Source organism: Parus major, chromosome 5 (assembly GCF_001522545.3).
Source record: "Parus major isolate Abel chromosome 5, Parus_major1.1, whole genome shotgun sequence".
Lineage (NCBI taxonomy): Eukaryota > Metazoa > Chordata > Aves > Passeriformes > Paridae > Parus > Parus major.
In genome coordinates, this window is record NC_031774.1 from 13,851,616 (window position 1) to 13,877,282 (window position 25,667).

Below are 25,667 nucleotides of genomic sequence, written 5' to 3' on the forward strand. Positions count from 1 at the left end.
CAGGGCCCGGCCGGGAGAGCGGGGAGTGCCGGCGGCTCTGGGATCCGGCTCGTGCCTCTGCCGGCGGGAGCGCAGCAGCGCTGCCTGCGCTAGCGTCACCAGCTGCGCTAGGTGCTGTTTCCACCCGCACGATGTTGCAAAATGTGGAATGTTTCCGGATTATCTTAAACCAGGATCATCTTTGATGTAAGATCGTTGTATACTTGCCAGCCTACATCAGGCGGAAAGGACACCGAGTCAGATGAAGAGGCAGTAACCAGCGTCCGGTCGAGGACATCTGTGACTGAACAAGCTTTAAGGATGCAGTAAATCAAGATGTATTCATAGAATCCTGGGTTGGAAGAAACCGACCAGGATGACGGAGTCCGGCACCTCGCCCTGCACAGGACGCCCCAAGAGTCACACCGTAAGCCTGGGAGCATTGTCCAAATGCGACATGAACTCAGTCAGGCTTGGTGCTGTGACCCTGGGGAGCTTGTTCCACTGCCCAAACACCTTCTGGGGGAACAAGCGATTCCTGATATCCAACCTAAACCTCCCCTGACAACGTCATGCCCTTTCCTCGAGTCCTGGCCCTGGTCACCACAGAAAGACAGCAGTGTCTGCCCCCCTGCTTCCCCTCATGAGTCTACAAACTGCAATGACATCTTCTCTCAGTCTCCTTCAAGCTGAACAAGCCAAGTGACCTCATCCACTTCCACAGCTTCCCCTCCAGACCCTTCATCATCCTTGTGATCATAGGTAGATATTATGGGGATGCGGGGATTTCTTCTTTCTGTGTTGACAGTATCAAAACTGATCTGCAACTTTATGGAATTACAACTATGTAGATACAAACCTGACATGAATTTATTTCCCTACATTAGTCTTTCATTTTTTAAGCCTCCCTACCACACAGCAGAGAGACCAGAAAACTACCTTTTGGAAAGTGGACCATGCAAGTCTGAGGGCCAATTCAGTGGAAAGCACAGTAGGTTCACCAAGGTAAATGGTGACAAATGCCAGTTTTATCCCCCTGACCAGAAAACTGACAGAACAGGCCAAGCATGATAGTAGCGTAGTTTTATAAGGAGCAAGATCTTAAGAAAGCTCTTACAATTTTTTTCTCCCTCACTGATATGAGGCCTGAAGGAGACTGTAACTAAGAGCACAGGTTGTTGATACAGCCATAGCAGAAAATAGGTTTAGAACAACCTTCATTAAGCTTCTCCATCACACATAATGTTTAATGATGCTGATTCTGCATCTGTGCTGAAATTGTGTGTGATGTAATGAAGGATGTTACAGATCCAATGTTCAGTTTGGAAAGCAGCACAAGATCAGTCTTTCAGGAATTGGATTCCAGCAAGTGGTACACATCATTTGCCTAGCAAGCACAGTACCTCTTCAGTTAAACTGTTACAGAATGATCGGCATGAACATTTATCTAAACCTTTTAAGAGAGAATTTGACAATAATTTTGTTTCACAAAGGTCTTAGCAAAGACTAATGTTTGAGAATAAAACATTCCTTTTAAATTTTTAATCTCAAGCATCTAAATTTTTTATTTCTTATTATTTTATGGTAAAAACAACCGAGAAAGTCTGATAGATACTTACAGTTATTAGTAAGTTTGATGTTTGGAAATGTATTTAAAATCTGTGTTCAAATATAACCAAAACATCATAATCATAGCAACCAGGACAGTGACCACATCTCCGTGGCAGTGACACTGCTTCTGGTAGTAGTGTTTCTATTTGAGGTTTAAAAGTCACCCTTGACTAAGCTTGCATCCAACTACAAATTTCTTAGTACTCACTCACTGTTCAAACTCATTTCAGTTCCAAGCTGGGTCTGTGCCCTCTGACATAAAATTTTTTTCTAAACATCATTTGCAATGAATAACTCTATTACATCAACAGAGTATTGCCAACTAATCTCTAGGTAATGAAACATCTTGCTATCAGGCTGCTTGCTAGCCCATGTACCTTCTAGTAACTCCTCTGCCCCCATCACTGGGAACACTCTTCCAAATGAAGCCATAGAATTTTGCTTATGAAATAAGCTACAGAAATTCTCCCAAACTCGGATTTATCAAGCAATACATCCAGATCTTATATTATTACAACTCCTCACTGAATAAAAGGTCACCCTATATATCAAACCCCAGCATTTTGCCAGCAGTACAGATCTTACTGACCGAGATGTTTTCTTTGAGACTTGGTAGAAAAGTTAAGATGGTTAATGAAACAGAAAATAGACTGCAATTTCTCAAGTGCTAAGTGGGAAAAGCAGAATGACAGTCTTGGGGTGACATGAATCTTGTCTTGCAGCATACAGCTTTGGAACTTTATTCAGCTCTGCACAAGAGGAAAATGATACTTCTGTAGCCTCCAACTTTCATACTCCAAATACTAGTCTCATTCTGCTTGCCTTTGAACATCCTGTATGTATAGGGATGCTAGCTTAGATCAAAGCCAAGGGAAAGGATTCTCAACAACAGGAAACTAATGCAAGAAATATTTTAAAGCATTTTCTCCAATCATGCAAAGCTATGAGTTGTCTAAATTAACTTAAGAGTAATGGGATAGAAATTACAAGTTCAACTTGTAAATATTAAATGCTATGGGAAAAATTTGCACTTCTAAAATACACTCAAATGATCATCCCAAATACCAAAGAGTGGGTAATAAATGCAGACCTACTACAACAGATGTGGCAGGAACAAGCTTTGTAACAAAACCCAAACCACCTTCAGCTCTGGGAATATTATGACTAAGAGCATTATTTATCTCAACGTTCCCCCTTTGTTCTGAACAACCAGCAAGTCACCCATGTGTGTGATCTACACTGAGACCATTTCATATGTCATAACAATCACTTTCAAAGCACAACCCACCAAGACTGGATTTAAGCCAGCAGTTGTGAGTACGTCAGCCCTCACTGCTAATTGTAAAGAGTGAAGAGACTTTTCACAAAATAGTTATATTCTCCTGACAGCTTCAGCATCTCACACTGCTTGTAAACAGGGCTCCCTATAGCCCTGGGCCACATCATGCATCATATGTTGCCATTGCCACATTCCCTTTATACATAGCTGGCAAACAGAAGCCAGGCTAATAAAGAGGTTCCTAGCTCCCTCCTTTTGGCTGGGGAAGAGGGTGGTAACAGCAGAACATCCCTCTGCCTGAACTCCCAACATTCATCTTGTGGGACCGGGTGCCTGTCTACATATAATTTAGTCACATTTGACACCACTGTGGTATCAGAAATCCTGCCTGGATATCCTGTACACATCAAGAACCAGATAAAGTGCCCCTCCTGCCCAAAAATAACCATCATCAGTCTTATTCATCAGCTACAGAGCAGCAGGCCAATGCACAGATGCTCTGCTCTCCCATACAAATTTCTTTGTTTGGTCAAATCTTGACATACTGGACATGTGTAAGGACCATGAGGCATCCATACAACACAAGGGCTGGAAGAAGGTGGCAGGTAGAATTACTGCCTTATTGTGATAGGGAACACAGGACAGACCCACAACAAACATCATATAGCCTTAGCTGCGTCATTCAAGGAAGCTACTTGCCTCTCCTGAAGAAATCCACAAGAGGTTTAATACATGTAAGGCACTCAAGCAGCCTTTTGTATTCAGTCTGTTCACAGGTATGTGTTCAGTTATTCCCATGGACCACAAACTCTACACTCAAGTGTTTCTCAAATCAGAATCAAGCCAACTCCTTCAACCAAAAAAATCCTACTGAAGCTCTTGTTTCTTTTATTTGTTGATTGCCATCAACTTTCAGACAGAGAGTATGAGAGATGGCCTTAGACACTTGCCTGTTCTCAAGCAAGGAATGTTGAGAAAGTTACATCCAGGATACAGAATAATTCACAAATTTGCCAGTGGAGGGAGAAGGATGTAGGCAAAACCCAAGACTCCCATGAAGAACCAAACAGAGGAACTCTCAAAATTAAACACCAGCTGGTTTTCCACACCACAAGGATTAGATGTGGACAGAAGTCAGAACTAAACTCATGACATATTTGATTACTTCAGTAATTACCTCTGTCCTTAATTTCATTCCACAGAGTAGGGCAAGCATGGTATGTTCAAAGGCTTTTCAGATTCCAAGGCTCATGGGAAAAATAAATGTTTCCATATGCAGTTCCAAGGGTAAGAAGAAGCTATCTATGGGATAAATAAATAGCAGTTCTGTCTTTTGGAACTGAAATGTTATTCCAAATAAACTACAACTAAAATCTATCTGCAAAGAAGGGAAACCTGTAATTACTTCCCGCCCCCCCCCCCTTGTGAATAAAATAATTTTGCTTCCAGAAGTAGCTTTACTAGCTGGGTTAAGATAATGACTCAATGTAGAACCACCTTCCACGTGAACAGAACACCTTCGCCTTGAAATAATGGCTGAGATTGACTAGTCACAGCTATTAAGATACATTAAAAATCTCAAGGGAATTCCATACAAGGTGGTTCCAAAGAAGGTAAGATTTCATGCCTTTAAAACAAGGTACTCATAAGACACATTAAACACAGATTTGCAATATTTTAAAAGAATATTTTTTTAAGTACAAGAGTGTGCAAGCATTTCTGTTCCTTGTAAAGGCAGGTGGGGCTCACTGATGTGTATCTGTTCATCCATTTGGAAGTGGGTCACAGCACCAGCTGATCAGAACAGTCATTTACTTCCATCATCAAAGCAGAAAACCCCTCCAGAGGAGACAGCCATCAAAGTTCAGACTCCTTACATGTGAATATGGAAACCCAAGAAAGGTGCTGCTTCTGAATACTTTAAATGTGAAAGATGGAAGGCAATGGACACACTTGGGTATATTATCATTCTAAATGTTCCTCCAAGTACATACTATGTCACAGCCTAAACTGCAGGAGACACCAGGAACTTTCACATCTTTTCTGAAGGCTTAAATGACTCCATTAGATTCTTCACACCTTCTTGCTGGCTGCATGAGAACCACTCTCAGAGAACATTCAGACTGACACTGCTGTGTGAGAGAGCTCAGAGGAAACAGTAGAAAGTAGTTCTGATAAATCTTTCATAAAAGTAAACCAATGAGAAATAGCAGTAAAATGTTTAATGCCTGTAATTTATTGTATACATATTCTGCAAAATGTATATGCATTTGGTGGGTGCTAAAGTATACACTTCCTTGACAGCACCAGAGGGCAGGTAAGCTATGTATGAGTTTTTAACCCGATTTGTCACATTGTTTAAAAAAGACACTGTGCACACATGATATCCCCAAAGGAAAAAATCATTGGCTAGGACTAGAAGCACCCTTATTTACACACTAACACTTTAATATTGCGTCACACCCACTCACCAAAATAAATAGAAATACATTCATCACAATTTAAACACCAGTCTCTCCATATATTTATTTTCTTTCTGACATATTTTGGTCTCCAGAAATATGCTATATCTAGAAATATGTATCAGCTATTAGTTTATGTTACAAAATGCAAAAAAAAAAAAATAGAAAATTAGTTTTCCTGGACAATATTTTGGGCTTTACACAAAAATAAATCCAGATTTCCATAAAGATCTCATATACTTCTTGAAAGATTTTTATTTTAAAGCACAGCACAGAGTTGCACACTAAGGCTTCCTGTGATATGCAAAACCCTGGCCTCCAAAAGACATCACTGTAAAGTGAAATACGGCTCAAGTGTAAATACAAGACATTTTCAAAAAGTAGTCATCAATAGAAAGTGCCCTTCATTTGTTTTAGCATTAGCAGTAAAGAAGTAGCTACCTTAATTGTGCAATCAAAGCCAGACCTGGAAGGGTTTTATGAAAAGTATGTCATTTCACACTCTCATGTTTAAAGATACAGAATCTGAGATAGCAGAAACCAGCCTTTTTATCCTCCTACATTCATTATTTTTTGACACAATTTAGTAAAAAGGCACATTGTCAAACAGTGAATTAAAAATCTGAAAACCAAACCAGAATTTCCTTAAATACAATTAAATCATTAGTTGAACATCCAATTCCGATAAACCAATGTAAGCATTCTTTCAGTTTTTCTTCACCTCAAATTCAGATGCACTTTGGAAGAACTGAAATACTGTCATTAGATGAATACTATTAATCCAGCAAACAGTAAACAGGATTTTGGATACAAGGTCAGGAATTAAAAAACAAGTTTAGTTCCTTCCTAGCTGACATACAAATATGCAAGCACATTAAAAGCCAAACATTAGTACAAAATAGGAAACCCATCAGCATCTCATGCCAGTTATGAGAAAGTACCTCTTGACCGTAAAATTACAAATGTGTCCTTGAATAATTTTTCATACGAAATAGACAAAATCTAAGCAATGATCACTGTGTGAAGAAAGTTATACAGGGTCTTAGGGAGGCTAGCAGAGTACATTCCAGTCACCATCTAAATGACAAAGTGCTTTACAGATTAAGAAATTTAACTGATCTTGCATGGTTAAATAATCAGACAGTGGTGAAATAATCAGGTTTTACTTAACCTGTATTTGTCTGAAATGCAGATATCTTTCCCAACTGAACCAATTTCAACTTAATGTATTTTCTTTCTTCATAAGAGACTTTTTCTCCCCAACCAGGCAGGAAGTTGCTCACAGATGATATAGTTGTGTGGCTTGATGGACCTCAAGTCTTTCTTCAGCTAAAAAGAATTAAAAACTACAAGCCCAGAATAGGATCATGGTCCCAAAATTCATTGTCCTGAATGAGTAATTCTAGAAACCAGGAAATCTCCAACAGGAAATTTGAGATGGTCCCAATGCAGCAGAGAATACAACACACTTCTACGCAGTGAGGTTACACTATCTTGTATGGTCTCAAGTGCACACACTGAGAAACAGTTTTTGGTAGTTAATAAAGTTAAAACTACAGAGGGGCAACAATGGCATTGTCACCTGGGCTCCATGTTAGCCAATGCTGAGACAGTCTATAGAATCTAAACCAGTAATTTCAGTGTTTTGCTGAGGCAGTGAAATGGTACCATTGACGGAAAATATCTTAAAAAGGCAAAGCTGTTTTTTCTTACATTAACAATCAGATGTTTAAACTTGAGCAGCTTCCAAGACTGTTCCTTACAGGTTGCTATCTGAACTGCTTCTAGAAGCACCACTGTTAAGAAAAACCCCAACAGGAAAGGGACTTTGTTGTTTTTCCACAAGGTAGTGTTTCCTTTTTTTCCCCACCCCCAACCAATGTCCAGAGCCCTTTTTGAAAGTATTTTTGAAAGTACTTTTGAAAGTATTTCTAGCATTAAAACATAATGGCCTGAAGTAGCTGAAGGCAGATGCTACCAATGGAGTCCTGGAGCTCAAGGCAAAGCTGAGTAGTGACACTGGTGAGCTTTGAAGGGCAACTTGGGGAAATGCAAGTAAGATGCAACACCAGATTTGAACTTCAGGTCTCAGTGCAGCTCCTGTAGACTTACATAAGCCCTGTGCTGGTTGTAAACAAATTCAGTTACTGAAACAAACAGTCTTTAGGTGCATAGTTAGAAATAATGTGCAAATATGGGCATTAAGGTAAGTAACTGAACTGTCCTGCTATACGTATTTTAGGTTTTTGACTTGCTGAAATCAATCACAAGTATTAACTAGTTAACATGATGTTAATACTGAAAAGCTGCAAATGGATTCTAACAAAACTTAATTCTGATGTTCTTTCTGAACAGTAAAATTAATTAGATAAATGACTGCTTCACATTTTAAATAATTTAACCATCGGATGTTTAATGCAAGAAAAAACACAATTTGTAAAAGCAGCAGAAGCTGTTTAACAAATCTGAAGATTTACAGGGCAGGAGAAGAATTCCCAAACATATGCTTGAGCCCAAAAGCTTACAGGTTACATACAAACACTTGAAATTGTTGTTTTCAGCGTGTGTGTTTCTCATACTGAATTAGACTGGCACTGGAATTCCAGATGCAGCAAAAGCCAACAATCTTTTTGCTATATCCATCACTGCAGTTTGCAAATGACATGCACTTTTCTGTTTAGAAATAAAGAGGTTCATATTATTTTTATGGGTCCTCAAATCAAAACATCTGCAGCACTTTATTGCCTTAAACACCTATGGGCTGTAGCTGAATTTACACCCACGATGCTGCTGTACAGAAGATGACATTTTAATACTTTGAGGCTCATGTTGGGAGATAGGGCAGGCTATAGAGCAGTAAGTCTCAAAAAATATCAGGGAACAAGAATGCTATTCCTTTCTTTCAAGTGAATGCAAAATTGGTTTACTGGTACATGGCCCACACAGCTCCAAGTCAGTGCATAGCTAGTCAATATTTCTGCTGGCATCTTGAACTGGTTTAATCAATGGAAACATCTTATTAATTTTATTCCATTTAATATGCATTAGTGCATTAATTTCTTCATAAAAAACAACCCTGGCAAGTATTAAAAATAAATATCTTATTTAGGTCAAACTAAAGCCTTGCTTTTCAGTACTTTAATCCCTTTAAATATTCTTTTGCTAACAAGCAAATGGAAACTGAAGTAGAATAAGAGATGTATGGAGGCAGAGGGGAGCAGAAACATGAACAAAGTCAACACCGTAAGTCAGTTAACGTGTCCTCAGCTTCTTAGACTGTCTCTTGCGTTTCAATTCTTCTTCTTCCCGTCTCAGTTCTTCCAAGTCTTCCTGAACACCGAGTCTCAAGCTGCCAAACAAGATTAAATCCTTTACACTGCAACTCAGGACACTTGAGGCTTTACTTCTATGCACCCAAAAAGCAATGCTACAAGTACTACAGCTGATTTGAAGAATAGTTTGATATCAGATCTTCTTTAATTATAGAATGAATGCAGCTTTAAGAAATCAAGTTTTTTTTAAAATCATAAGATTAGAATCAAATATTTAAAGGGAAAGAGATTAAAAACATGTCAAAAAATAAAAAGTTGAATAAAAAAAATTATTAAATTTAATAAGAAAGGTCTTTTTTTTCTCCCACAAAGCAGCTACTGAAACACATCCATTGAAAAAGTAAAATTGAATTTAACTCAAGTTTCTTATCTCCACTTCCCTTAAGCTACATGTGTAGCTAGAAGTGAGTCAGGAATTCAGCTCTGCAAAACCTCATTCTAAGATGTCAACAGAGAGTTTGGATAATGGTAATATCACTTTAAAATTACATTTATTTCTCCTAACTCCACTTAGCAAACTATAGATTTCCATGGGCTGCAGGTATTCCTCAGGAGCCAGGAAGAATAAGGACACTGACTATAACTTCAAAGATGAAGGGTTCTAATGCTCAAGGCACCTTCTGAATAACCATATAGAAATTACAGTAGAACAAAAGAATTTGATGACTCCATGCATTTCAATATTTGCGTTTTCTATAAAAAACCCTTACAGCTTTTACAAAGTTTGTCCCACCACTCATTTAAAAACAAAGAATCAGTTTATGATATAAGAATTGTGCAGGTCCAAAGGCCAAAACCAGTATGAAAATATCATCTTCATAATTTAAATCAGTGACTATAAAAGCTTATCAGCATACTTTTTATACTTGTGGATTTTTGCTCCCTTAGCCCTATGATCTCAGCAACAACCAAACTTCTCAGTCTGTATCCAAGATCAAATCCATGCATACCTCCTAGCTTCTTCTTTCTGTTGCTCTCTCCAGCTGCTCTCCATGTAACGTAAGGCATAATCACTTTCATCTTTGTACCTGAAAATTAAATATCATGTTTTAGCACGTTGAAAAAGAGCTAATGAATTAATATCCCTTCTTAGGAAGAATAATTACTTGTTCTACTGCTTGTTCTGCAGTATCTGAAAATTGTTACTTTTCTTACCTTTTCCGGTCATAGCCAAATATTTCCCGAATATGTTTTGATATTTCTTCTTGAGGTTCCCCTTCATCCTCAATGAAGTCATCCATTTCAGAGTCATATTCATCATCATCATCATCATCTTCTATTTGTCTCTTGTAACTAATAGGTGGTCTTCCAAGACCTAAACAACAGGAGAGTAAGTTCATTAACTAATAACATAAACATAATTTTAATTTAACACTACTTCTTGCCGTACCTTGGGCATAGCGATTTTCTGGGCTTCAAAGTGGAAAACTCCTGCCTCAAGTTAACTGGCATTTCTCAGAACTTCAACCAGAGGAAATACTTCCTCTGAGTTGTGCTAGAGGAGATTACCTATCAGTATCAGCAGTAGCATCCTGAGGAAACCACTCAGCACTCTGCTCTTTTTTCACAGCTTTCCAGGAACTACACTACACTGCTCGCTCCTGATCAGAAGTAAATTTTTAGAATGGCCTGTCACTGATAAGATAAATCTGCCAAAACACTGAAATGTAACACCAGTGAGTGATTTTCCATCCAGCCCTTCAAGCATCTGTTATTTAAGACACTACAAAGTTTTATAGACCAAGTGTTAAGCAATGCTGGAAGCAAATCTTTCAATTCTTTTCCTTCTAACAGCATTTGCCAGTACCCATCACAGGCTGCTTAGTCTTTGTTCATGTGATGCTCCACACCACCTGCATTTCAAAAATTACGAGCATTGGTAAAAAGAAATAAAATTAAAAACTGCTATATTTAATTTTGTTTCAATTATTAAATTGTTCTTATCTGAGTTTCATTTGGGTTTTCTCCAATTCTTCTCCCCACTGGGGGACAGGGCAAGCAAGCAGCTGCATGGTACTTACTTGCCAGTTGGAGTTAAACCACAACAGTGAAAAAATTCTTTATTCTATAAATGCATACCTTGTGGATGAAGCACAGGTCTGTGCCCTGGAAAAGGTCTCATTCCATTCATTTGTCCATTGCTAGGTCTCGTGACAAGGTTTTTAGAAGAAATGGTTTCTGACACAACAGTACATTTGGGTTTCACAGCTGTGCCTGGGCCGCTGCCTGGTCGCGCAGGTCCTGCGCTTGTGCTGATGCCCGGCCTCCCTGGTCCAGTGCCAAAGCTGCTGCCTGGTCGCTTGGCTCCTGTGCTTGGACTGATTCCTGGCCTTCCTGGTCCTGCTCCCAGGCTGCTGCCTGGTCGCCCTGGTCCTATGTTTGTGCTGCTGCCCGGCCTTCCCGGTCCAGTGCCCAAGCTGCCGCCTGGTCGCTTAAGTCCCATGCCTGAGCTGCTGCCCGGTCGCCCAGGTCCTGTGCTTGAGCTGCCCATCGGCCTTCCTGGTCCCACGCCTGAGCCACCTCCCGGTCGCCCAGGTCCTGTGGCTGAGCTGCTGCCCAGTCGCCCAGGTCCTGAGCTTAAACTACTTCCTGGCCTTCCAGGTCCTACACCAGAATTGCTGCTTGATCGCCCCGGTCCTGCACTTGAACCACCCCCGGGATGTCCAGGTCCTCCTTTTCCTAAGCTGCTCCCAGATCGTTTTGCATTGGAGTTAATTCCATGTTGAAGGGCTGCAGGTTTTCCTGGTTTTACATGGGCAGACTTTTTCAGGCTGGATTCTTTCGCAGATGGCATTCTCTGAGCCCCATTTGCCATGGGTTTTGAGGGTGGTACGTGAGAGTTTGAGCCAGACTTTCTAATACCATTGACAGGCAATTTATTATGACTGCTACCAGAAGAGCTTTTTAAGGAACCATTTTGTGAGTTTTTTTCCATTTGATCAAGTTTGGAAGAAGATGATGACCGTGGGTGTTTTTCAGTCAATGCTGGTGCTTTGGATTTTTTATCAGTACCACCCATGGAAAGTGACAGACTACTTTTAGATGTGGAATGTTTATCTACTGAGCTTTTATTAAGTTTTGTGTTTACAGATGCTTTTTGAGAAGACAGTTTTGTTGAAGAACTGGATAGCCCTGTAGGCTTAATCTCCTTCTCACTTTTCTTATGCACTTCCACTTTTTTGTTTTTACGTACTAAAAATTCCCTCTCTCTCAATTCTTCTGCTGTTCTGGGCCTCTCTTCTACCTTTTTCACTGGTTTTATTTCCACTGGTTCATATTGTTTCTTTTCAGCAAGCCTCAAGAGCTCTGCAAAGTTCAGAGGTGCTGGTGCACTTTTTGGTGGTGCCTTTGGTTTCACTGCAGCTTTGGATGGTTTCTCTTCATATTCTTCTTGCTCATGCTCAGATTCTGTCTGACTGTATTCAAGTTGCTCAGTTTCATCTTCTGTTGCATACTCAGCCTCTGAGGCCTGAGCAACATTCTCAGAAGCCCTCCTCTTTTTAGACTTCTCTTCAACAGGAACGCCATTATAGCCATAAAAATTATCCTTTGTTCGTGAGGCCATAGCTCTTGCCTTTCTGTCATGCTTCAATTCAATACGCCTCGCCAAGAGCTGCTCTTTTTTCCTTCTTTCTTCCAGTGCTGCAAGAAAACCAGGAGAAAGTTATGCAAAAGCACTGTTTATTATTTCAATATTTTCCAAACAAACCACTTAGTATGATAACTTAAGTATCTCTGGCTAACAGCTATCCAAAATAGACAAGAAAGTGACCCCAGGTCTGCCAACAGAGCAGGCTAACCCACCTGTGCCAGCTGCTCCAACAAAGGTAAGCGATTGAGTGAAATGTTGCTCTAACAAAACCCACTAATGCTTTGAGTGAAGCAGCTTTCCAGGATGCTGTGAAAATTATGGGGAACCTTCATATAAGAAGGTATAGAGGTTATAGGAGCTCTGAGTAGTGGAGGTAGTTCTGAGACTGAGCAGGAGAATCTTGAGACTGTACAGAACATACTATCAAATGTTTAAGGGAAGTTGAGGAAGGGAAAGGAATAAGAATATTGTGGGGACAAGAACTGGAAAATAGCCTAAGTGTGTGCATGTAGAGGGATACAGAGACACAGAAGCAGCTGAACAGATAAGCAAGCAGCCGGTCATTACACAAGTCTGATAGGGCATGGGGCTCTATCTCCACAGTCTGTCCTATATCCTTACTGTTCAGGCTTGGCTGTTTTCTGCATAAGTATGCTCTCTATCTTGTGTCTGTGATCTGCTGACAAGAGTCAAGCTGAACCAGCTGGTGAATGAGACATGTAAATGCCAAATACTGGACAGACCAAGGAGCAGGGGGGCTAAATACTCAAAAGATTGAGGAAACAGAAAAACTCCTAGAAAATAGATTGGGCTACGCATACTTTGGGTGCCTATAAAGGTACCGGTCCTTGGCTGTGTTATTCTGTTGTCTAGGGCTGTAATAGCACAGAGTGTGCCAGCATGCCCCATGTGGAATTCATGCTTAGTCTTGCTTCAGGCAGGACCAGGCAGAAGGGGTAAGGAACAGACTCATGACTGGCCCAGGAGAGGAAGAGTAACCTGGGCCATCCAGTCCATCAGATTTGATTACCTTTAATAAAACATTAACATCAGAAGCAATGCAACTAATTTATTCCATAGAATATTTAAAGGAAATATAAAAGTGGAGAAATTGCAGCTCAGAGAGATTCTTTAAAATTCACTGTACTGATACACAAGATTAAGACACAACAACAGCATTTCTTTCAATTTTTCACATAAAGTTTCTCAAAGTTAAGCAAATGAAAGTTGAGATAGTTTTTTTTGCTCTTCACCTTAACTGCTTTCTCAATCTCCAGCCACAAATCCTAATATGGTTGATTAATATTTTAAAATCTTTAGGAAAGCAAGCAAAGGTCCCCAGTCCTTACTGAGTTCTAGCTTTCCGTCAGCATCAGGTCTATGTATAATTCCAGAAATAGATTTGCAGCTGTATTTGTTAGAACTTTGAATAAAGTGACAAATACCAAAGAATAAATGAAAGTCTCCCATTGGAGATATTTTATACTTTTACCTTTTTTTCTCTTTTCTTCTTCTTGTCGTCTGAGAAATGCTTGCACTGCTGCAGACTCTACACCCTTGACTTTGGGAACTTTTTTGGGAGGACCAACAGCCAAACTGTACCTTTTCTGCAAAGGACAAATAAATATGTCAGAAGAGTTAAGAAATATAAAAATCAGTTTTTAAAACTGAGAAGTTGCATAACAGTCTTATACTTGACTTACACGCAGAGATGGTACAGAGTAAACAATGAATTCCCACTGAAACTGAAGGTTGTGCTGGATACATTTGACTCACAGTTGTACTTTTAGGCTAACTAAGGAGCAACCAGCTCCAAGTCCTTGGGAAAAACTTGCAAGCTAGAAAGTGTCTGGTCCAAGGGAATAGAGCTGTCTTGATACATTTTTTGAAAGGTGGTTTCATAACCATCAGAAGAGCAAGATAAGCTAACTCCAGGACAAGATATCAGCACTAAGATAAGGACACCTGTCTTGTATATACCACTGGCCAGCAGCCAACTACTTCACTCTACAAATACTGCCATCAGAGTGGGCCTGATTCAAGCTCTGCCTGAACTGCAGCTCAACTGGATGCCAGGTGACCCCCTTGAGCAGGGGGTGGAAAGATGCCTTACTTATAACAGATCCTCAGTAGGTGACAGAACACTGCATTAGTATTATGAAACATTACTAATCCATCCACCCTAAATTATTACAAACACTGTATGGATAATCCCATTAGACATAAACCATTGACTAAGCTTGAGACTACAAATGGATCCAGCCACTCCTAGACTCCAAATTGAGTTTAGAAAGCAAGGAGTCCACTCAGAGCCTTGTGACTCAACAGGACTGTGCTTCTTGCTGTTTTGCCAGTCCCTGAGAATCACGCTAAATGAACTCATAAATGAATGAATTTGACCTCAACCTTCTTTTTGTATGTTTCTTCCTTCAATTAATTAATAAGATGAACCTTGCATTAAACTTATTAAACCTTATCAAACCACAATTGAACTTTGTTAAATTCCAGTGAATTGCTAAATCATTATTTTTTCTCAAAATACATCACTGCCTATCTTTTGATGAGATACTTTCCTCTCATCCACAGCAGGGACTCACTCAGCTTTTGGAAGGAATGACAGGAAATCAGAAGACAGGTAGGAAAAAAAAAACCTAGTGAAACGTGCTGGACTAATAAAGAATGCAATGGCTGCATTAGTAATGGAATAAAAGTATTTCAGTTCAGTCTTTGACCAAGAGGAACCAAAAGCAAACTACAGGCCAAACTGCCAGAATCAACCCAATTCCAGACTGCAGGTTTACAGCTCCATTTTCAGCTTGCTTGTAGACACTCATTTCAGTTTCAGGTTACCTAATTCAGCAAAAATAGATAAATCAACTAAAAAAACTGAATTACTCCAAAAGTTGGAATGGACTTTACCAGCATAATTAATAGGCTGATGTAAAACCAACAATACTGATTTTAGTTCCTGCTGGCAGTGGCCTTAAACACAATACACATCAAGAAGCTAGTGAACCACATACCAGCTGACCTGAATTCTACTTATCACCTGAGATCAGTGTGACCTCAGCACCAACTGTGACAGAATACACAGCCCCCACCTGGCAATTACAGCACTTGCACATGGTGTAATTTGCCAGAAGGCTCCAGGGAGATCTTGTAGCAGCCTTTCAGTACCAAAAGGGAGATTATAAGAAGGATGGGGACAATTCTTAGCAGAGACAGTAGCAATAGGACAGGAGCTATTGGTTTTAAACTAAGAGGGTATATTCTCACCAGAAGTTGTTCAATGGGAGTGGTGAAACTGGCTCAGTGCTAAGAGAGGCTGTAGACTCCCCAGCCCTGGAAACATTCAAGGTCAGCTTGGACAGGGCTCTGGGTGACCTGATCTGTTTAAAGATGTCCCTTCCCATTGCAGGGAGTTGGACTAGATCACCTTTAATGGTTCCTATTCTATGATTCTGTATCTCATGATATCCTGAAGTGAAGCTGCATGTTCTCAAATAGACTCCTTTTCCTTGGCAGAGGAAATGATAAACTGTGCTATTAACCTCCCAGGCCATCCTGCAAAAATAGTCTAAAGACTACAACACTGATTACATGCACCACAGACAGGATTTTCACAGCTTGCCATGCCTAACAGTCTGTCCAGTGCTGTTCAACCTGTGGCTACAGCAAATTAACAGATGTAAAGTTATCTATGTTACCCTCTTTTTTGCTTCTCTTAAATGTTAATGTTAAGTGCCCAAGTGCCTCTTACTGGGTTCTGTAACAACCACTTGCACTAATTTGTTACACCTATTCAGACACTGCAAATGTACCAGGTGTGCCTAAAATGAGAAAAAAAAAATTTTTTTGAACTTCTTCCTACAAACAAAATACAGAAGAAAAAAGCAACAAGAAAGAGACAATTACAAGAATAAATGCAATAGGAGGCAGTTAAACTCAGAAGTAGAAGGAAAAGAATACATTTAGGAACAAAAGAAACCCAAACCCAAACCTGAGATTTGAGAGGGTGGGGTTTTTGTTTATTTCAGAAGTAAGCCAATAGATTAAAATCTAAACCAAGATCTCTCACATGAGACACTAATTCTTACCAAATCAAAGAGATGTGAAAAAAAACCTTAATAAAAAAGTATCACTACAAAGCCACACAAGTCAGCATTTCTATAAATATCTTTCTGTCCTCATAAAGCTTTATGAAACATAACTGGAATAATAAAAATAAAATACCTAGTAAGGAAACATACATCCAAGTGTTTTAGAAGCAATAATCAGGCTGGCAGCATAACTCCCTATAGACATCAATATCACACAATGGTAGCCTTCATTCTCATTTCTGATTCATTGATCAGCAGCACATCAATAGATCCTTGGATTACTTTAATTACTAGCATGCAAACCCATAAATTAGTTTGAATATACATGCACTAAGAAGCAAGGTTTGGAGGCTCATTTCTAAACTGCATCCAAAACTGACTCCAAGAAAGGCAGCTACAATACCAACCAACTTGTCATCTCCTCATCAGCAGTTTCTGAAACGACCAGAGCAGAATTACAAAGGTGCACTGTCCACATACATTGCATATTAAAACCTGCCATGTCACCTCATCACATTAAAGACCTACTGCAGCCAAGCTCATTCACTGAGTTTCACCTCTCTGCAAGGAAGCTTGCCATAACCTGAGAACCAATTTTCTTGTTCGCATCACAAGCGTTCCAAGACCTGGCCATCCAGGAAACCTGAACTGTGATGCAACATTGCCTCTCAGCTTTTGCACAAATGCAGCCCACGACTCTGTGTCCCAGAGAAATCTGGTTTACTTGATTTGAACTGGAACAATCAGAGTCAAAGCAATCCACACATTATCAGTAAAAATCCTGTCAGAAACAGGTTGAAGCAAATTAGCACCTTAGAAATTATTTGCAGTACTTTGTAGTATACTCGTCTTAGTATACTGATATCTATGTCAATTATCTTACAAAGTTTAACACATCATGTTTTGCCATTGGTAACCTAATTTGGAAAAGCTTCATTTAATTATTCCATTTCAACTGTACACTCAGTTTCAAAAATTCTGTTTCAAAAACTGTGTAGAACTCAAGCATCTTTTCCAATCTAACTGATTTTGTGCCTAAGGAGCACCTTTGAAAACTGCTAAACAGCAGGGACAAATGTAGATTGATCTGTTCTGTTGGGAAACCTTATAAAGAATTAAAGTGATGGGGAAGCAGTTTTCAGGCTTTGTTTTGCTGCACTGTGACCAACAGTCCTATCCAGGAGCAGCTTGACAGATAAGCTCTTTTCTGACTGCCACTAACATGACAAATCATGCAAAATTTAAATTAAGTCTTCTGATCAGTAGCATTTCTTAATGTTATCTAAAAACTGAAAACAGCAAAACAATTCATAAATGAATGCCTATTTTCTGTACTATTGCTGATACAAGTTCTGTTCACCTTCTTTCAGTAATAGCATAAAATAACCTGCCGAGGTGTAGCCTTTTTTAAAGCACTGAACCATACATATGTTCCACAAACACTAATAAAGTGCTTTATATGCAGTGCAAATGAATATGCATCAGACTGCGGGTAAAGCAGGCAAAATAAGCCAGCACATGTCACTATACCATCCAAACAGCAGCTGCAATATTCTGGCTTTTAATAACTATTGCTAAGTTAAATCAACAGAAGAACAGAAATGTTTAGCCTTTAGGAAAGAGCAGGTCAAGCTGTTCCCAGAACACTGCACTAGTCAAGTTGCAAACAGTGACTATTTGCTCTGAAGTCACTGACTTCCTTCAAAACGTGGCACATGATCCTGATAGAGTTGTAGCTGCTTTGATATCACCATTCAAGTACCAAATCTTGGACTACAAAACAGAATTTATAACATAATTGTAAACTTTTTGGCACCCAAATGAAGCCCCAAGGGGCCTAGACCAAACACCAGTGCCAGACAGAGGCAGCAGTAGTAGTACTGCCTTTAACAATGGTCAATATTTACACAGGTGGCAATGCAATATCAACACAAGTAATCAATTCTGCCAAACCCAATTCTCAAGTAAAGCACCTGTGCAGCTCAGTTACTGCAATAAGCTTGCACATGCAATGCAAAGACAATTCCACCTGTGTTATCCACTACAGGCAACTTGCAGGGGCTCTCACACGCTGGGGAGATTCTTTTATTTGCTTGTTTTTCACTAGCATGTTACAGCACTTTGCCTGTTCTTCCTTATCATTTGCCAAGACAAGCAACTTTCTCCAATGCACCGTCCCAGTTTTTCCTTAAATATTCTTCAGGATATGACTACCTGAGAACATCAGGAATGGTTCATCCACCATATCCATCCTTGTTTGTGTCACTCCTCTCAATGCCAGTTCCTCAGAAGGCAGCTTTTCACATTGTAAGTGGCCATTTGTGTTCACTGCCCAGGGGCCTCTGCCCTTCATCCTTAACTGGTATTTCCAAACCTTCTGCTACAGATTCACCACGGGGTTCCCAGCAGCTGACTCTGCAGTGAGACTGTCTTAGAAAACACACACAATGATTTCTCAACTGCTGCTTTCAATATCTGGTTGTGACAAAATAAATAGGAGTTAACAAGCATGTTTAAGTTTGCTTCACTTCAGGTTCTAACAATTCCTACGAAGATAAAATGCTCAGCCTATCAGCTCACACTGTTCTCCTCTTTCACAAGCAATTGAACAGGTTCATACATTTTATTCCTAAAAAAGCAAAAATTATTTTCTTCCCTTTTTCTTCATTTTGCAACTGCTGCCACAACACCCAAGCAGAACCCTTAGCTGGAAAACATACAGAGATTTCGTCTACTAAAAATTGCTTCACACAGGAAAAATAAAAATTGAAGATACTTTATGCTTTCCTGTCTGTAGTGGTATTGTGATACCCATTTTCATCTGCTTTTTCAAGAAAAGAGACCAGGAATAGGAAAGCTGGAAATTTTACTAGTCAGCATTTAAACCTCGACAGTCTGAACTTTATCAGGTCAGTCGAGAGCAAAAGCCCTCCTCAACCCTGCCAATATTGAGTATCTTGCAGTTCCTCCTGTGGAGGCTGATGTAATCTCAAGAATTTTAGGCCCCCGTTTCGAGGCAAGTTTTAAGCACACAATAAATGCACACACATCAATCGATGGGAGTCTGGTCCTACAGCACAATCTGCACTTCACAGCCATTCCCATTATTTCTCATGCAGGGCTTCTCTTGCCTGTGGGCAAACGCTCGATAATTTGTAGATTAGAATTCAATGGGCAGGCTCTGTAATCAAGGTTCTCTGAACAAACTCTGCGATTGTGTTAGTGTTTCAATTCACAAAAACTTAACTCCTCATCGCTACTAGTATCTGTCAGCTTCACTGCAGGCTGCTTTGTATCAGTCTAATTTCAAGTGAGACCTCACAAGTGCTGACGTGGATGACAGCTTCATGGAGGCTGCTTTGCATCAGTCTCATTTAAAGTGAGACCTCACACGTGCTGACGTGGCGCTCTTTCAGTTTTGCGTCACCTCTGTGATTAAATTGTATCAAATTTCTGTAAATTCTGTACACTAAAGTTTCACCCTCAGTTAAAAGGAATTGGGAGCAATATGAAATGCTTATATTGCCATTAATAGTTTACTAGAAACTAAGGTGAAATAAAAGAATGACTTGGTCCCAGCTGTCCTCAGGGTTTTTTTTTTTAAGCTGCAGTAAAATTTATTATTTTAAACAATAGCTACAAAAAAGAAATCTGAAAGTGCTTCACCATGTCATGTAAAACACATGGCATAATGTATACCAGTTCCACAAAAAAGAGGGACACAACCTATGTAAACCTCTCTAAAGTCAACATTAAATCTCATAACTATTATCATGTCTAGTCAAAGCAAGACCACACTGAAAACCTAATGAACTGCTAGTATGAACACAGGCAACAAGACACAACAGTGAAACCCCTATGGAATACTGGATGATAAAACCTGGGGCTCTACTCAGCAACTGCTGTGAAGATAATTAGCAGCACATCATTAATAGCTTAGACTATATATATATGAACTAGTAGTTCATATATGTACTGTTTTATTTAGAAACAAAACCTGATGCAACTAACAGGGCACCAAAAGGCTGATTTCAGCAATGTTCCTTTTGAATCTGGATTTCCACAGGGAGATGAACAAGCAGATTCGTTTTTACAGGGACATGATGTAATATCTGCTTTATCCAGGCCCCTCTTTTACAATAGAAGGCCACATTACTTCTTAGAGTTTTTATATAGTTTCCACTTTGAACACTACTTGTATAGCGTGTAGATATATTTTTATATATACTTTGACTACACACTACTTGTTCATGTCACTGTTTTGCATTACAAAGGACATGGAATATTTAGTTAGGTGCACTGTAAAGTTTAAAACAAACTTCTCAGAGAAATTCAGAGGATATGCTCATTAATACAGGAACTAACATTTCTGGAAACCTGGTAATTTTATATGCCAGTAAATGTGTAATTAGTTTATATGGTGTTTCAAATAGAAGTATGTAAAAATAATTATATTCTTCTTCTATAAACACATTTAATGTACTAGCTTTAACACAGTGGAGTTGTTTAGATGTCCAGTAATTGTAAAATCTCCATGGGCTCTTTTAAAGCCCAGTAGCTGCAAATAGCTTCAAGCAGTGCCAAGTGCAGCTCTGCTTTTGCTCAGAGATTGGGGCCAACTTCAGAGTTAAAAGCTGCACCACTAATGTGCTAAACCAAACTGTTTCAACTATGGATTCAATTGCACTCTCACTCCATGAGTTAATCACGAATTAGCAAATCCTAATGCTGACTTTTCTAAAAAGAGTAGCTAAACCTTCATCCATTGCAAAACAAATAGGAGCCCCTCCCTCCACCATCACATTAGCAATGGAGAATATGACAGATAATTTACCAATTCATCATCATGGCTTAAAACTACTTGTGACAAAAAAAATAGTGGCACACACAGTAAAGCTGCCTGGGGAAAAAAAAGAGACTGTAAAGAAGCTTTAAACATCTAAAATAAAAGTTATAATAACCCAGTGACAACTTAGTGTAACAGCTTCAGACTGATCAAATGGGCACTTAAATATCCTAAAGTATTTCCGTATTTGTTATTATATTATTTGTGTTATGAACCAGATTCCTATCTAGGATCAGAGACAAATTAAATGTGCCTAAATATAAAAAAGTAGATTTTATAAGATTTTAACCTATAATGGAATCTGATTAATTTCCCATCTACCATATGGTTAATACCTATTATCAACTGGTCACACTACTAGTGAACATTATCAAAGTTTTACTAATGATCACTGAGATACTTACTAGTTCTAACACCACCAAAATGAAGACACTGTACAATTAAGAATATGTTTTTTTTCTGGTTCTCCCACAGTTTTTGCTATAAACAACTGTCTCTCATTTACACTGGGTTTAAGCAAACTAATCATAGAAACAGAATTCTGGCACTCTGTTGAAGAGCAAACAGAAAGAGTCGTCCTAGCTGGTGGCTACCAAGGAGAAAATGTTTTTTATCCAAATAAGCATGCACGACTTATAATTTGAGTCCTCCCAGAGGAATGAAACCCAGGATATTAATGTATGAAGAAGCCACGTGCCCTTCCTCCTGACAGACTTCGTCCAGGCAAGTCAGTGGGTTATTTCACACGGAATCCACGTTACTGATCGCTTGAACTAAAACACAAACCGCTGAAGTACAGACCTCAGCACAACACTAAGAACACAGCAAATGATTTCCACCAATGAACCCCACAGAGGTTACACGCTATTCCTTCGCGGCGCACACAGAGCCCTCAGACAACGCAGCCCATTTACCCAAAACTTGTCACTTTGTCTCCGACTCACACTTGAGACGTGGCAGACTTACGTTTTAAGAGCAAACAAAAGGACTTAGCCAGCTTTCAGCCGCTGCCTTCCCCCACACCACGGCTCTGCTGCCGGGCTCTCGGCGCTGCCAGACCGGGAGGCGCACGCCGCGCCTGCCCGCTCCCAGGCCGGGGGTGCCGGCACCTGTTGACCGAAGGGGCCCCGCTCGCCCCCTTCCCGCACACAGACACTTCTCCAGCCCCCAGGAGCGAGCAGTCCCGGCCGGCGAGGCGATAAGCCCGACAGAGCCCGGCGGTGGGCGCAGCTCGGGCGGGGACCGAGGCAGAGGCGGGCAGGGCTTCCACGGCCTCGGGGCCCTCCCCGGGCCCGGCCGCCACCGTGCCCCGGCCTCGCGCCCCCCGGCAGCCCCCGAACTCACCGGCACCGCGTTCAGCCCCTGCTGCTCCGAGGCCATCACGAGAATGTTGCGGAAATCCATGGCCGGGCCGGAACACGGGGGGCTGCGGCAGCCGCCCCGCTCGCACCGCCCGCTGCCCCCCGCCCGCCGCCCGCTCGGCCCCGCTCGCTTCCGCCCGCTGCCGCCTACCCTTTATATAACTTCGCCTGACGCTGGCGTCACTTCCCCTGTGGCGGAGCCTCGCCACGGGAAACGGGGCTGGAAAAGGGGAGGGAACTGGGAGATGCGTCTCGGGAGCCCCGCAGGACAGCAGAGCCCAGAGCCGTCTGGCGGGGCGGCCTTATGAGACCACCGGGAGAGTCCCGCCCGGCCCGGCCCGGCCCCGCCACCGCCCCCCGCTCACAGCTGGCGACGATGCTGGGGATTGTCCCTCCGCCCACCTCGGCTTTGCCCCTGAAACGCCTTGGGGAGAGGCTGTTTGCGAGGGCATGGAGGGACGGGACAAGGGGTGATGGCTTCAAACTGACAGGGAGCAGGTTTACATTAGGAGTCACAAAGAAGTTCTTGGCTGTGGGGGTGGTGAGGCGCCGGGAGCGCTTGCCCAGAGAAACTGGGTTCCCCATCCCAGGAAGTGGCCAGGGCCAGGTTGGATGGGGCTTGACACAACCTGGTCGAGTGAAAGGTGTCACTGCCCACAACGAGGTCAGAACTAGATCATCTCTAAGGTCCCTTCCAACCCAGTCAATTCTATGATTTTGTGATTGCCACCCCCAACCTCGGTATGGGGTTGTGTCAATAAAACATCAAAAACTCCTACTTTCTTCTTTTTCTAATAACTCTTCATTTTTCAGTGATAGTGAGAATTGTGGGGTTTTGAAAGGAAAAAGCCTTTGGGGCTAATGGCCAATAGCTCCAAGCACACCCTGACACCTGCCCCTGTCCCTCTTGCATTCCCAGCTGCCAGCTTGTCCCTGAGTGGACATCAGCTAGGCAGAAATCCTGTAACAAAGGAGGAATATGGATTAAGTTTCCTCAGCAATCTCTCTTGCCTTATCGAGGCTTCAAAGTTGGTGCTTGGCTTGTAGGGTTGTCGCAGTTACTTCAGCAGTGCGCTCCCAGCTGCAGGAATGCTGCCTGATAAACAGGGCTCCCAGGATCAATGCTGACCAAACAATATGCTGTGTTGTGTGTGTATGTTTAAATATTTTTCTAAGTCAGACAAGCCAGAATATTGTGCAAGAACACCAGCTGACTGAAGAATCTTCCATTGCATTGGTTACCAGCTCATTTCCTGGATCTGTTATCTGAGATCCATCTGACAAAAATTCCTCTACTCCACACTGCTTCTCATAGAAACATGGGCACTGAAAGGAAGCGTTTTTCCTTCATTTAATCCTTCTGTAGCATAAATTCTTTAACATTGCTAGTACTTAACAGCTCTTCACTTTCAGTTCCTCCAGTTCCTTCCTGCTTTTTCCAGTTTCCCTTTGCCTCTCCAGTGTCCTCGTTTTTTTGTCATATCTGATATTCCCTCCTGGGCATAGCTATAAGTCACATTGTAGCCTAGTGTAAAAAGGCCTAGTGAGGCCTTAGCTAGTGGGAGGGACAGGATAATTTATCTGAGCCAGGCACTGCACCAGCTAATTTGCAGGGCCTTTATAGTTCTTGAACTACAGCAGATCCAAGTTGTTCCCATAATGCTTGCTGTGGTATCTCTGCATGGCATCACTGTGCAGGGTGGACAGTCCTGCTGACCTACCACTGCTTCTTCCTGGGACAGTCCTGATTTAACCCCTTATCCTGTAAGAACTTAATCCTTCTCTCTTTTCCCCTTTTTATTCTCATCTCCATTTACTGACTTTTTACTTCTGACTCAGACCTGATCACCTCTTCTGGTTCCTGCCCTCTTTGTATTATGATTATCTTGATTTTAAGACTTCCTAGTGTGGTTCTCTTCACAGGCAGTTAGTAGTTCATCAATTTTCTTCCCATTTTTGGCATTATATTTCCCTCTGTGCTACTGTCTATAAAGTTGTGATGCTATTTTCTGGCAGTCTTATCTGCTACCTCATTGCTGCTGTGGTGTTTTCTTCAGAATTTCCCTGCTCCAACTGGAATTTCTGGTATCTCCACTGTGCCCGTCCTTGAGAGTCTTTTAGTATGACTCAGGTTCCTGTATGACAACAGTACGGGCAGAGCAATTATTGCTCTTCAACTTTTGTGCATGCTCACTTTGGTCCATGTTAGCGTTGGCAGGAACACTTGGCTAAATGCAGACTTCATTCTGCTGACTGCGATGCTCCAGATGAGTGGAGGAGAAATCTCTCCCTGCATCTGCAAGAGGAGTTACAAGCAGGACAGGGAATGGCATTGCAGCTGCAGTCTGTTGCATGTCACTCTTTGGAAACCCTTAACCACAGTTATTGCCTTTTCCTGTAAATGACAATACTGTGACATCATGTCCCTCAGCAGAGATTTACCTCCGTGTTTCTCCAGTGGGAGAAATGATAGCACTGTGTAAATGTGTTCTGCAGGCATTTTATGGGACAGTAGCGAGCCACACTGAGCTGTGCTGGGATTCCCAGACTGCCCCCATGGCACTTAAACCCAGATCTAGCACAACTTCCATGTCAGCACAGTGCCTTGATGTGGCCCAGCCTCTTCTTCTGGCAGACATCCTGCAAGAAATGGGAACCTATCTGCTGTGTGCCTGTGCCTCTGTCCTCCCTGTGCCTTCAGTTGCTTCTCAAATTATCTTCACTCTTCACAACCTCTGCGCATGTTTACAATGTGATGAACTGATCCAGACCAGGCTTCCCAGCACTTCCAAGCACAGCTAGCCTGTCAGCAGCAAGAGAAGAAACAATTTTGTGCCTTTAAGTCAAACTGATGTTTCTTTAAAATACAAACCAGGATAGAAAATGTTTCTTCCCCTTTTTGTAGCTCTCGTATCTGTCTGATTCTGTGCATGTTTAATATCACCCTAGCTTTGAAAGAATTTTAAGTCTGAGAATTTAAACTAACATCTTCCAGAAATCCAATACAACACCTCTCAGATCTCCCATCTCTCCTCCCAAACCTCTGATTTGTGCTGCTGAAAAAGTTCAGACAGATTTGTTCTTTTTGTGTGTACATTTTTAAGC

The 25,667-nt window shown here is 41.1% G+C and overlaps 1 protein-coding gene across 2 annotated transcripts; it reads right to left on the minus strand.

Moving 5' to 3' along the window:
• Positions 1 to 5,084: 5,084 nt before the first annotated feature.
• On the minus strand, positions 5,085 to 22,795 carry SPTY2D1 (SPT2 chromatin protein domain containing 1). Of its 2 annotated transcripts, none has more exons than XM_033515011.1 (6): positions 22,714 to 22,795; positions 13,748 to 13,862; positions 10,743 to 12,305; positions 9,819 to 9,978; positions 9,614 to 9,691; positions 5,085 to 8,680 (listed from the first exon to the last, which is right to left on the minus strand). In XM_033515011.1, exons 3-6 carry the CDS (start codon positions 12,226 to 12,228, stop codon positions 8,584 to 8,586), a joined length of 1,821 nt encoding a protein of 606 aa, XP_033370902.1. In that variant the 5' UTR covers positions 12,229 to 12,305; positions 13,748 to 13,862; positions 22,714 to 22,795; the 3' UTR covers positions 5,085 to 8,583. The 2 variants fall into 2 exon arrangements, with proteins under 2 accessions (XP_033370902.1, XP_015487387.1); XM_015631901.2 differs by lacking the exon at positions 22,714 to 22,795 and adding an exon at positions 22,546 to 22,680.
• Positions 22,796 to 25,667: the final 2,872 nt, after the last annotated feature.

Coding starts and splice junctions, on each gene's coding strand:
- SPTY2D1 (XM_015631901.2), bottom strand. CDS start 22,605: ATGGATTTCCGCAACATTCTCGTGATGGCCTCGGAGCAGCAGGGGCTG. Junction 9,979..10,742: donor ACCTGTGCTTCATCCACAAG/GTATGCATTTAT, acceptor CCTGTTGTTTAG/GTCTTGGAAGACCACCTATT. Junction 9,692..9,818: donor TTTGGCTATGACCGGAAAAG/GTAAGAAAAGTA, acceptor TTTAATTTTCAG/GTACAAAGATGAAAGTGATT.